This window comes from Notolepis coatsorum (genome assembly GCF_963971535.1).
Source record: "Notolepis coatsorum genome assembly, chromosome: 6".
NCBI classification, from domain to species: domain Eukaryota; kingdom Metazoa; phylum Chordata; class Actinopteri; order Aulopiformes; family Paralepididae; genus Notolepis; species Notolepis coatsorum.
Window position 1 is genome coordinate 155,622,241 of NC_140170.1, and position 14,791 is coordinate 155,637,031.

Genomic DNA, 14,791 nt, shown 5'->3' on the forward strand with positions numbered 1-14,791 from the left:
ATCTGCTAAGCTATACATATTATCAATAAATGTATCTATAGATTTATGCTTGTATGGATTGAATACATTTAAATTATAGTCGGCACAAAAAAGAATTACTTTCTGTTGGGATTTGGAGAACAAATGTTCCATCGTTTTTGTGAATGTGTCAATATCAGTCCCAGGAGCTCTGTAGATGCAGCTGACAATTATATTTTTATGTTTTTCTCTACATATCTCAACAGTAATACATTCTAGCACATTATCAATAACAATAGACATATTTTCTACCACCTTATATTTGAGGTTGTTGTCCACGTACAAGGTAACTCCACCCCCTGTTTTCTTTCCCCTGCTCCTATAATTTTGTTCATATCCTTGAAGAGGAAAGTTGATGCCCCTGTCAGGGTCAAACCATGTCTCAGAAACAGCAACAATGTTGACGTTTTTTTTTATGTTTCTTTAGATAATCTCTGATTTTCCCGTAATTAGTATACATACATCTACTGTTGAAGTGTATCATTGATATATCCAGGTGGTTTTATGTTTAGTTGTTCCTCAGTATAATAGTTGCAATTTTGTTCCGTCATTGAATATATTATTGTCCGGATCAATGTATTGTTCAAAGTCATATCTATCATATTCAGTGTATTTGAATGTCTCCAAATTCAAGCCATCTGGATTCTGGAGACAGTCATTGTCTTTAAACAAACACACTGTAGCACCCACTCCCCACACTTTATATTTATGGATGAAGGATTGCACTACAACTCGTACACCTTACTGTAAATTGTACCTAAAATTGTACCTCATCCCATTTCTGCTTTGCACTAGATAGTACTGTACATTAGTACACTGCATAGTATTGTATATTATATGGTAACTCAGAACATTGTACATATGTCTATACCGAACACTGTGACCTCATTTTTCTTCTTCTAAATTACATGCTATATTATGTTATTTGATACTATCTTGTCTAGCACAGTCTCTGGAGCGTAACAGTAAGAAGCATTTTGTATGAAAGTATTCTGTACTTCTGTATGACAACTATTAAAGAACTTGAACTTGGTTCAAGTTGCTTAACTCATCATCAGACTCATCCGATTCCATTAATATATAGGGCAGTCATATACGCATAGGTTACTACATTATGATACCCATAATATGCTAAGTTTAGATGGATGTTGATCATAGGAAATAATAATAATATTTGTGGTATACATAATAGCAATACCAGCAGTACCACAGGAATGATAATACTTTGATAGACAATACATAAGCATATAGGGGATAGATATTTGTCATGAGTTCATGATATAATGCCTCGTGCAGCATATGGCATAGCAACCAAATATATATATCAATGGCACTGTAGAGTATATGGGATAATAGTCTTGTGATTCCTCATGATGAGATAGAGTGGTACCTTATTTGTTGTTTTGTCATTATATTGTCCTCTATTTGTCCTCATTGGTACTGGTCCATCTCAGAGAGGTCTCTGATGAGCAATATCTTTGCCTCCTCCGGGGAATCTCCATTGAGCTTGATGTACACCTTGCAGTTTGCCGTCCAGGTAGACTGTATCTTCTCTTGCTTTCTCAGTATTCTTGCTTGTCTGGCAATGTCTGCATTTCTTTTCGTCAGGTGCTCGTTCATGTAGACATTTGTATTCTTCAGTTTTCTTCCTTGTTTCAGCTTTGCAATCTTGTGTTTCCTGTTGACAAAGCGTAGTATTATGTCTGGGTGATCTTTTTTATTCCTTCGTGGTAGAGGGTGGCATGCCTCTATATCTCCACTGTTGATCTGTATTCCTTTACCAGCCATGCAATTCATGGGTTCACCACCATCCCCAGCCACAGCTCTGGCGTAGGACCGCGGCCAAGTCACCAGACCGTTTATGATGATGTTGTTTAATCTGGAATATTGTTCCAATTCATCCACCTTGGTTTCCAGCGTTGCTATCTTTTTATCCTTCTCCAGATTAAGCTTTTTTAGCTCCTTTATCTCTCCCATCAGCTCCAACATGGCTTCTTGTTTTTGGGAGAAGTTTGCCATTTGTTCTGAAATATAATCGAGTGACTTCTTTATGTCCTCTATCTCAGCCTTTTGTGCCTTTGCCATGCTCCCAGGTGATTGTCTCTCCCACACCCACCTCAAATGTTTGAGGTTCTCTGTGGAGTTTACCTGGTGCAGGTTTGAGGCCTACCAGGCTGGAAAGGTTTAACCTCTGGTTAGAGGATTTGTCAGGTTTAGATTGATAATCCTCCTCCTTAATTCTAATGTATCAAAGTAAGAGCTCCAACCATCTCAATTTAGCAAAACAATTGGGATTACTGAGATATAAAGAAGACAGAGTCTCATGTAATTACAACAGCACTCTCAGTAGCAGCCATCTTGGACCATAGACCAAATACCATACATTTAGTTTTGTTTTCATTAAGAGACAACATATTCCTATCAAACCATTTCTTTAACTTTATCAATTCCCTTTCTACTGTTTTCAATCATTATTTCATGTCCTCCCCTGAACAAAGTAAATTAGTATCATCAGCAAACGTAACAATTTTCAAAATATTCTAAATGTAATTTAAATAAAGTATAAATAACTTTCAGATCATTTCATTTTTTTTTAATAGTTTCAAACAGTTCTTACAGGTGATTATGCACATTGTAAAAAAAATAAAAAAAACATGCAAGATTCATCTGGCTTGCGAGGCTTGTAAATATATAGATTATTACATTTTTTTTAAAATGCAACGAGATCGAAAAAATTTCATTGTATTGAATGGATATAAATACAGACAAAAGAAATACTTTCAAATCTCTCACAATCTTTCACAATATCACGTATTGGACAACCATGTCAGATTATACAGCACTGAGAATAATTACACCAGTCTTTTTCAAACAAGTCAAGGATATTCATTAATACAAAAGCAAGCTGAATGATTTTGGTTTAGGTTAACAGGTAATGTACAGTACATATTATTATTATCTAAACAGCTTCCAGATATGTCTAATTGAGCATAGCTTTCACTTTTTGTTTCAAAACCTTGAGGCTGACTTGGCTCTTGATTTGGTTTTGGCCCGAGGGTTTTGAACCTGAATGTTGTTTGCCGAATCCAGCAAACACCCGTGCTTCTGGTAATGGGTCAGCAGCCTCTGCCACAGTGAACTGCACCACAACAGCCCTCTGTTTCCTGCAAAAGGAGGATTGGCACCACTGTAATCCATCCGGAAACAACATAAGCACATGGCGGCACGCTCGTGTAGTGGTTAACACTTTCGCCTCACAGCAAGAAGGTCCTGGGTTCGATTCCCGCTTGGGGACCAGGTTGCCAGGTACCCCAGGCGGGTATCTCCTAGGCCTTTTAGTGTGGAGATTGCATGTTCTCCCCGTGCTCACAAGGGTTTCCCCTCCAGAAAAAGAGATAAACCCAATGGAAAAACATGCAGAACAGATCGCTAACGTGCTTCCCTGACAAAGAACGACACGAGCACTAGAGATGTTCCGATACCATTTTTTCCTTTCCGATCCGATTCCGATACCTAAGCTTTGGGTATCGGCCGATACCGATACTTATCCGATACCAGTGCATACATGTAAAAAAAGAAAAAAAAAAAAAAAAAAAATTATATAATTTTTTTATAAATATATATATATATATTTTTTTTAACAAATACTGTTTTATATATACTGTTTTTTTGTAATAACTAGAAAGTAATGGTATTTATTCAACAACAGGTGATTGTATAGATTTGTATTAGTATCATTAATCAATGAGTATGGGGCTTCAGCACTGCAGATATACCCTACTCCAATGATCCACACGGACATTATACGTTGCTGCACTCGCTACCCACTGGCTCTGCAGATATACCCTACTCAGTCTGTCTACAAGGCTCCGTTTCAGTAGCAGTCGATCTGTTGTGATTTTTGCACAATAAATATTCAACATTCTCTTTTGAGACTCCGCCTCAGACTCTTATCATTTGGCACTAAAAGCTAAACATTGTCACCGATATGGCTGTCCGCAACATGTCATTAATTGTGTACGCGAGGTGGTCTCAATGACGACACCAACGTGAGCTAAGTTAGCATAGCATGAGCTGTCGGTATATGAAAAGACTGTAACGTTACTGGTGACATTGTGATTTAACGAATACTCCTTTGCCAACTTGCTGTACTTTGCTTGCAGGTCTGCAGCCATTATTGCTGGATTATATGAATAGCCCCAACTTTAGCCAAGGTAATGTTAAAGCTAGCTTTCGGTTAGCTGTTCAATGCTAATAACACCAGCCACCAAGCGAACCCATGAGCTCCCCGTCAACACCGCTCTGTCGGGACGATGACATTTAAGAAAGTATCTGCTGTTAAAATGACAAATGGCATTGACACTTTAATCGATTAAGCACACGTTTGTTTTATAATGCTTACTCAACAGACCACAGTGTTGTTGATAAATTACGTCATATGGTATCGGAGCGCAGCATTAGAGGGTACTCGCCGATACCGATACCAGCATTTTAGCCAGTATCGGCGGCTTTTCCGATACTGGTATCGGTATCGGAACAACTCTAACGAGCACTTTGGTTTTTCCCAGGGTGTGGCCCCACGCTGCAACCCATGTCTGCTCCCGGCTGCCCTTAGGGGGAAGGATGACGGGATGGGTCAAGTGCAGAGGACATTTCAACGGCAACCCAAAAATGCATGTCTGTCGTCCATCTCGCATGTGTGTGTACGCTGCATGACGATGTAGCAATGTGCTACAAATAAAGACTTCTTCAAAGTCCAGTTTCATGACAAAGCAAGACAGTGAATACAGCCTGCATATACACACAAATGTGTTTCCCAGTTTCAATGGGTTAAACTGGGCTGGACGTCTTTATTCATTTCACACACACATGTGATGGGCGACACACATAGGAAACACACACATTTTTTTCCTGCATGTTTTTTATCACTTTTTCTGGAGGAGAGCACGGGGAGAGCAGGCAAACTCGACACAGAAAGGCCCGGGAGATACGCCACCTGGGTACCTGGCAACCTGGTCGCCATGTTGGATTCGAACCCAGGACCTTCTTGCTGTGAGGCAACAGTGTTAACACTAGCACAGCCATGGAGAAAATGCCACTAATTCCCGCCGGGAACGGGTCAGAAGACCCGACAGCCTTTAGAATGGAGATGCATGTACTGACACATAATATATATAAATATTAGGGGTGTAACGGTACGTGTATTCGTCCCGCGAATTTACGCTACGGCCGTCACGGTGCGGTACGTGCAGCCATACGACGAATACGTGACAGCGCAAACATACCAGTCGCGCATGCAGGCACTCGCGGTTTCCGTGCAAGAACAGCGCGCGTGGCCGGGCACACAGAGTCCGACTTCAGAGCGAGCGAAAGTGCACGGAGAAAGGCACATTTACATTGGAACAGCTGCAGGGTCATTACAATTGTACAGTTTTTTTCGTTTTCTTGTTCGCCCAATAATGTTAACCAAATGAAACCAATGGAAAGACACACACGGCGCGCATCGCCAACACACACACACGCCGTGCATCGCCAACACACACGCGCCGCGCGTCGCCAACACACACACACATGCCGCGCATCGCCAACACACACACACACGCCACGCATCGCCAACACACGGCGCGCATCGCCAACACACACACACGGCGCGCATCGCCAACACACACAGACGGCGCGCATCGCCAACACACACACATGCCGCGCATCGCCAACACACACACACACGTCGCCAACAAACAACAACAACAACATCCTCCCCCGCCGGACTCACGCTGATCAAATAAAAAAAAATAAACATACTTTTTCGGACTGATCATCTGAGCTCCTCTCCAGTTGAACTGCTATTGTTATAGTGTTTAAATCCAAATAATCCTCTGCCATTGTTGTATAACATGTCATCTGTTCTCTAGTCTTCAGTCTCGGCTTCACGTAGCCCCTTTCGTGACTGCGTGTAGCCTGGGGCTGTACCGGCGACCGCAGTCACTCTCACGTAGACCGCAACCAGTGTCATAATAAGGTACCAAGCGTGGACGGGGGGCTTGCAGTGGGTCAAAAATATATCAGATATGAATTTCAAAGATACCCAGCGTACAATATGGGTTTAACACATCTTTACAGTGTGGTCTGGAAGCTCGGAGTTGCTAATAAACAGTTTAAAACATTGTTACTCCACGAGTGGTACTCACAGAGCGAGCCGTGTAATAAAATTATTCTATTTAATAATAATAATTATAATAATTATCATAAATATAATATATAAAAAAAATAAAATAAAAAATAAGTATTTAAAAAAAAATATTCTATTAATAATAATAATTATAATACATTTTTTCTGTTGTACCGAACTCGTACCGAACTGTGACCCCAATAACGAGGTACGTACCGAACCGTGGCTTCTGTGTACCGTTACACCCCGTATAAATATATATACATACTAGGGGTGTAAAGGTACGCGTATCCGTACCGAACCGTTTCAGTGTGTACCGTACCGTACCGAACGGCTGTGTAGTATACCGAACGGCTGTGTAGTGTACCGAACGACTACAACGGTATGTTAACCACTAACGACCGCCCACCGGGGGCTGTTTTTTTCACAATCTAATATAATAATTATTATATTTAAATTCTTTTACAAGTCGATTATTAATTTCAATATAGAATATTCGTTGACAGCCCTACAAGTACAATTAGTTACTGCACACTACAATGACTACATCACCCCTGAGTGGAACATGGAAAGCCAAACTTTCCCCCACTGTACCGAAAACCCGTACCGAACCTTGACTTCAAAACCGAGGTACGTACGAACCGTGGTTTTTGTGTACCGTTACACCCCTAATACATACATACAATATATATATATAAATATATATATATATTCTCCTCTTTTTATTAGGTTTTTTATATATATATATAAATAAAAAACCTAACTAGACAATTCCGCGCGGGGAAAATTGTGAAAGTGTGGGTGCACCGCCGGCCAACGGGAGAGGGTCTCTCGCGAGTCTCTATGACAAACGGTTCAAAAGATACAAAAGAAATTTTTCTGACTTTTCCGAGTTTTTGAAATTTTTCTGACTTTTCCGAGTTTTTGAAATTTTTCTGACTTTTCCGAGTTTTTGAAAATGTCCTGACTTTTCGAGTTTTAGAAATTTTTCTGACTTTTCCGAGTTTTTGAAATGTTTTGGACTTTTTTGAGTTTTTGAAATTTTTTGAGACTAAGGGGGTGTGGCCTAAGGGGGCGTGGTTTAAGGATCGGGGGAGTGGTCAACATCGACCAATGAAAGAGGATATCCCTATCGAGTCCAATGGCACAACCCGCAAGTCTCTACGACAAACGGTTCAAGAGATACACTGAGGGGGTGTGGCCTAAGGGGGCGTGGTCTAAGGATCGGGGGAGTGGTCAACATCGACCAATGAAAGAGGATATCCCTACAGAGTCCAATGGCACAACCCACAAGTCTCTACGACAAACGGTGCAAGAGATACACTGAGGGGGTGTGGCCTAAGGGGGCGTGGTTTAAGGATCGGGGGAGTGGTCAACATCGACCAATGAAAGAGGATATCCCTATCGAGTCCAATGGCACAACCCGCAAGTCTCTACGACAAACGGTTCAAGAGATACACTGAGGGGGTGTGGCCTAAGGGGGCGTGGTCTAAGGATCGGGGGAGTGGTCAACATCGACCAATGAAAGAGGATATCCCTACAGAGTCCAATGGCACAACCCACAAGTCTCTACGACAAACGGTGCAAGAGATACACTGAGGGGGTGTGGCCTAAGGGCGCGTGGTCTAAGGATCGGGGGAGTGGTCAACATCGACCAATGAAAGAGGATATCCCTACCGAGTCCAATGGCACAACCCGCAAGTCTCTACAACAAACGGTGCAAGAGATACACTGAGGGGGTGTGGCCTAAGGGGGCGTGGTCTAAGGATCGGGGGAGTGGTCAACATCGACCAATGAAAGAGGATATCCCTACCGAGTCCAATGGCACAACCCGCAAGTCTCTACGACAAACGGTGCAAGAGATACACTGAGGGGGTGTGGCCTAAGGGGGCGTGGTCTAAGGATCGGGGGAGTGGTCAACATCGACCAATGAAAGAGGATATCCCTACCGAGTCCAATGGGTCAACATAGACCAATGAAAGAGCACATCCCTACTGAGTACAATGACACAACCCGCAAGACAGAGGGCGCTGTCAAGCAATTCAGTACTGCTACACAGAGGGTTAAGGGTTAAGTCCATGAGAGGTCATTGGCAGGTCAGCTGTAGCCATGGGCCATGAGCCACACACCTGTTAGGCTGATGCAATCATGCATCAGCTGATGCAATCACGAATGACTCTGCACTTTCACTTTGAATGTATTTCAATGAGGGCAGACGCATGACTGCATTGTCACGATGATTAAAAGCAAACGATAAGAGATGAAGCGTTGTGAATCGCACATGAGCACTTCAAGGAGTAGGTGAAGGGTTGTGTGCGATATTGTGGCATTCCGTCGACAATTGTGGCCTTGGTGGCGATCGGGACAGAAGGGGGGTAAAAGCAAAATTATCTGGTTTTTCTAGAGTGCGAACACATTGGTGTCTATGGGGAGGAGAACCTTCAAACAAATGGTCATCAGTTGAGATAGAAATGTCCAATTCCATTTTTTTTTCTACGTCCAAAATTGAGATCACTGTCGCAATTTACCCAAGGTGGTGGAAAAAAAATTATTTCAACTCCACCACTCTAACTTGCAATGCATTTCCAATGGGACCGAAATTTTCCAGTTTAAAGTCGATTCGTAGCCAAACGGTGCGGTGAAACTTTCGGTGGAATAATCGGTGGAATAAATAAATAAAAAGAGTATAGATTACTATAGTGTGGGTGGCAACCTGGCTTCGCCAGGTCACCCACACTAATAAAAAGAGGAATTGAAGCCAGCAAATCAGGGGGGGAAAGATGGCCGCTCAGCAAAAATAGCTGCAGAAATAGCTGGAATAACATTCTAATTCCATTTTCCTGAAGTCATTTTGAAATTTCAGAAACCGTGCCAGATAAAACGGGTACTTTTAGGAAAAGTCATTGAGTGACAGAGCTGGAGCTCAACCAAGTGACGAGGATGCATTTATTGAAAATGCCTAGGGGTCATGTGACCCCTTGTCGGCTGTGCTAGTGTTAACCACTACACTACCGTCCAAATGAGCAGGTTGGCACCTTGCACGGTTTCCTCCACCATCTGTGTATGTGTGTGTGAGTGCGTGCGTGCATGGGCGAGTGTGAGGCACAAGTTGTAAAGTGCACTTTATAAATGCAGTTACAAACCAACTGATGGACTGTGAAGGACTGTGAATTCCACAGGTAAAGCTGCACTACGCAGTTCAAGGAGAGGGGGAGTTGTTCACAGTACATTTGCAGAGCGCGCAATTAGTTTAGAAAACACATTTACTATACATGTAATTATTATAATTATTCAATCTTGTCATCATAATTACAAAAAATGTAATTTGAGGCACTGTGAACCAAACGTAAATAACCTTGTGTGCAGAATTTATTCACTTCTCCGACTCTCCCAAAACTACGTAGTGCACCTTTAAAACAACGGTCTCCGTGCCGAGGGGAATTACTTGTTACTCGTTTTCACCAATATGAAAACTAATATGATACACAAAATAATGACACATAGATCCTGGGATTCCCTAAAAACTTGGTATGTATAAAACCCACCACTCTCTTAAAGGAACACGCCAACAATTTGGGAAATTAGCTTACCATCTTCTCCAGAGAGAGATACCAGTTTCCTCTCTGTGTTCAGTAGAAAGCTATCTTGCTGTATGTTAGCCTAGCTTAGCACAATGAATGGAAGCGGACATGTAAGCCAACGCATTGTCCAACTAACACCTCTCCCGAACATGTCCACTTCCATTCATTGTGCTAAGCTAGGCTAACGTGCAGCCAGATAGCTTTTTACTGAATGCACAGAGAGGAAACTGGTATCTATCTTCTTGTCTCTCTCTGGAGAAGACGATAAGTGAATTTCCCAAAATATTGGCGTGTTCCATTAACTCTTAACACTTTGAGTGCCACGGACGCTTTTTGTCATTAGTTCATGCCGCCAGTTGAATGCCAGCAATGCTATATAGCGTTTGTTTGTCGTATTTTTTTTTATTAGCGATTTGAATTCATATTTCATCAATCGAGCCTCACGCTAGTGCTGCAGACTCTCTCTGAGCTCCATTGGGAAAATACCGCCCCCTATTGTCTCTCCCTGTGGTACTGCACCCCATTGGATTAGACTGATGGGGGGGGGGGTCCAGTTTCCTCATTTAACTTTTCCGTCAGGCCATCTGGAGAGACCGAAGTGATTGCAGAGCCGCATAACAACGTGGAATACATATTTACAGTACCCAGCGCTGAATCAATAAATGCGATCGATATTTGGAATGGCGATCAGGAATTGGAATAATCTTTTTGGAGAACATCTGATCTGAGGTAAGCAATTTATTTTACCAGTCTTGGGGTAATCGGATCTGTTTTCACCTATATATCAGCGTTTGCCCCATGTGTGTGTGTGTGTGTGTGTGTGTGCTGATCAGGAAATGAGAGAATATATTTTTCAGCCCGCTTCTCTAGCATGCATAAGTACACATATACTATCGATAATCTAGCGTTTATTTGAAAACGATTCATAAATAGGCCGAAAAATTACAAAGTTTTTTGTGTATTCCAGAATATTCCAGTAAATGCCGTTTATCACGGAATCTATATATTTTCCTGAAACTTTCAAGACATAGATTATGCGTTTAGAGCGCTATCATTGAAGTGGGTGGTGGCATTCAACGATAAATAGTGCACGCCATGCTGGCAATCAAAGTGTTAACCTTAACCTCATTGGACCATGACGTGGTGCGTGAGATACAGAGTATGATCCTATCCTTACCGATGATGCAGAGCCCCTCCTGCGCGCGTGTGATGCCCACGTTCACCTGGTTGGGATCCATGATGAAGCCGAGCCTCTTCCTGAGCCAGGCCACGGGCGGCCGCGGGTCGATGTCAGCGCTGGGACAAGAACGCACCGTGGATATGATCACGTACCGCCACTCGCTCCCTGTGTCCCAAACAGAAGACATCATGCTCTGTGTAGGAGCTCATTCAGTCCAGACACATTTAACACATTGGACGCCAACAACGTGATAATTCGTTATTGCCCGCCATGCGTTGAACGCCAACAACGAATAAACACGTTTTTGGGATCAATATTAAATTTTTTCACCATGGCATTCATAATTCATCCAGCCTCCCTCCGGGACTGCAGCTGGACCCTGTCTGATATTGCAACTAGAGCTGCCGCGGTATTGATGTTTTCCTTACTGCACAAATTTACGAAATATTTCCTACCGCCGCGGTTATCGCACACAAAAAAAGAAAAAAAAAGTTTGAATGCATTTTTATAATTTTTTGTAGTCTACTCTTTATAGCATATAGTCTGCCTCTAGTCTAAATGTCTATCTTTAGAGGATGACTTTGCAGCATGAATATTGTTTGGGATTCGGCAAGCATGCATTCGTTATTGAAAGTGAAACACGGATTCGAAGTCTCCCCTCTGGTTGTGCGCCGTTCACTCGGTGTCGCGGGCAGCGGTGGTAGCGCCCGGCGGTTACCCCCCCCCGACCCTTTCTTCTTCTTATTATTATAAAGTTACTACTTATGATTAACAAAGGCATTCGATGTGTGTTCTATTATGATATGTGTGTAGTGTTCTGATAACGACTATTGGTGAAGCGATGTCGAGATTCATTTGGTTTGGCAGCGGGAGCTAGATTTGCAAGAAGCATGCAACTGCAGAGCCGCAGAGCTGACAGTTGTGCGCGCACAGTGCAATACTCCAATTCAGCCATTGGCAATTCAGCTGTTGGGTGGGTAGCGCTGCTGAGCTTCCCCAGACCGGACCTGAGAGCGCCGCTGGCTCTGCGGCTCTGCAGTTGCATACTTCTCGCAAATCTAGCTCCCGCTGCCAAACCGGCGGAGATATAATAGTCATCATGCAACGTTTATATTTCACGATAATGTTGCCGTCTCTCTCTGCCAAATTTCTCAGATCGTCGCTTGATATAATTAATACAAATGTCCAATATAACGAAATTCGTTAGCTCATAAAAATTTGATTATAACACACTGCTGTATTTAATGTTGGGCCAACTGCCGCGCATTGCTTTGGTTGAGAGTATTATTATAAAAAACAGCGGTGATGCGGTATTCAGCTAAACTCTGCGGTGGGCGTGATGTAACAACGATATCGCGGTAATGCGGTAATCGCGGCAGCTCTAATTGCAACGCCTCAATACCGCCGCCTGGTGGATGTCCGGCGAGTTACACTCCAAGCCAAACCGGAAGTGGCGCTCGGTGCATCAAGGAAATCCCTCCGGCAGTAATATCTTGTTACGTGGATCCAGACAAACACTCGAGTGCATGGGATCACTTTCAAAACGCAATAATCAATATGATTTCTGCGTTTATTGCGTCATACAAACGGGAAATGGATCTAGCAGATCAACGTCAAATAATTGGAATATTTTTCCTCCAGTCTCATCGGCGAACGGTAAGAGGAATATAACGTTATTTTCAGCCCGATTGTTTATTAATTTCACGGCAATCAATCTGATCAACATATCAACCCATACTAAATAAAACCGTTACTGACGATCAAGGAATTATAAACGCCCCCCCACCCCCCCCCCCTTTCCTTCACACATGATGAAGCATAATGTATACCAATCATATACATTTGAATTTTTTAATATAGCGTGTATAGGAAAGAAACGGCAATCGATAATCTATCATATGCGTCAGGGCCTATAACTCGCGAATTACTGCAGAAAACCTTAAAAACATACTTATATTCTCGATGGTATTAACACAACAATGTATGAATGAAAAAATTTAACGTTCCCACATCCGGAACGATAGATACCCGATGTTGAATGGGCCATAGTAATGTCGATATAGCTATAATATTTAAAAAGTTATAGCCCTGCAAAGAAGGTAAACATCTCCATAGGGTTACAGCACTGGCAGACTGGGCATAAGGATGGGCATACTGCGTGGCAATCAAAGTGTTAACAGAGGTTTGAAAATAGGAACGTTTTGTTAAAGGGATAATTGAAAGTTTTGTAACCCTAGCTGTAGCTGAGGGGTACAATTCCCTGACTGTATTGTTAGATATGATATTTAATACCACTACCTCATGTACTTTAACTTCTGGCCACCCAGTACAAGATATAAGTATGATGAACACTTTCCCACCTGATGAAACGAACCAACACAAATGGACCAAATCGAATATTTAATACAGCAAAGGGTGTACACAATATTCACTTAATTACATTTATGATTTGAAATGTTAAGTATGCACTTTTATGGCAAATGAGTATTCGTAGGTAAATCAACATTGAATGTCCAATCTCTGGTTGCGCAGGGAGTAAGTATACAACCTGGAATATTTAGGAAACGATAGCGATAGTACTTAAATGATTATAGCTGGATACACTAAGGGGGGGGGGGGGTCCCGCTGGTTGTAAGACAGTAGGAGGGGGGGGTTAGAGAAGTCGCTGGCGGTATCCCATCTGGCCGACGGTGTCTTGGGAGAATCCAAAGTCTTAGACCCAGTGCCCACAGAACCTCGGGCCGTAGACGAACACAGCTGGACCCTCTGTGGAACGGTATCTGCCGGTCCACAACGGAGAGACGTGGTGCGACCTCACGTGTAGAGCGCCGCCTCACCTGTAGTCCTCTCCGGGGGGTAATTCCAACACTCGACAGTGTTGGCCTTTATCCATGGAATAATCAAAGTACATAAAGCATAATCCAAGAGCCGTGGAAGGCTCGCAGTCGTCGGGTAGAGTAATCCAATATACAGGTCCAGTCGCTCTTGACCCGGAGCTCCTCGGATGCAATCACCACTAGGGGTCTGACCAGCCTGGATAAGCGTCCAGATAACGTCAGGAACGATGGGGGTACTGATAACTGTAGAACTCGAACCGAACGATGCACCATACATAAATAGACTATTATTAGCTTAATAGAATACGTCCAACTCGACGGTATGGTGCCAAACTATGACCATTCAACTATTAATCTACACGATATCTCAATGCCTATTCTGGGCCAAGTAGGCCCTACTACACCGCACGTGCTTCGTGGGGAGGCTTTTGCGTCTGTCACTCTGTTGGAGGGTAAAGAACTGGACTAAAAGAAAGTTCTACTTTACGAGCGTCATATATATATATGCGCTATGAACAAATAGTACCACACGTATTTCGCCCGGCATATTACTGCGCGGAACCGGGGGCTGCCTCGACATGTTAGGCGGCACGATTGAACTTGAACCTAGGGGTATGGCAACCTGGCGCCAGGTTCTAGTCCAATGGTAGAATGAAACTATTATGGGCTGTTTAGTAGAAACGGGGATATTCAATGCATATTGTACAAGGAATATACAGGGGATATCAAACGATATACAAATACAATTAAATATATATATATAAATAAATATACATATTCGGTTTAATCTGATCCTTCACAACACTAGCCCTATTTCTACTTACCAATGATGATGATAATAATACATTTATTTATATAGCACTTTTCATACAGAAATTGCAGTTCAAAGTGCTTATGTTGTTGATCGGTTGAGTCCTTTGGCATCACAGTGACATCTGGATAGTTAGCCACAAACCAATGCAAAGTCAATGGGGTCAGGAGTCAGTCTGTACCAACTGACTGAGAC

General features: G+C 42.6%; 1 protein-coding gene across 1 annotated transcript in view; it reads right to left on the minus strand.

Annotated features, from left to right (window-relative positions):
• Window positions 1-2,702: 2,702 nt before the first annotated feature.
• LOC311229705 (3'-5' exoribonuclease HELZ2-like) overlaps window positions 2,703-14,791 on the minus strand; it is a gene marked incomplete at its 5' end in the record, with an annotated part of 34,864 nt that continues 22,775 nt past the window's right edge. The window contains 2 exons of the mRNA XM_084315779.1: window positions 2,703-3,182; window positions 10,946-11,113. Of these exons, the coding sequence (XP_084171905.1) occupies window positions 3,028-3,182; window positions 10,946-11,113 (323 nt within the window). The 3' untranslated portion in view covers window positions 2,703-3,027. The remainder of the gene's footprint in view (window positions 3,183-10,945; window positions 11,114-14,791) is intronic.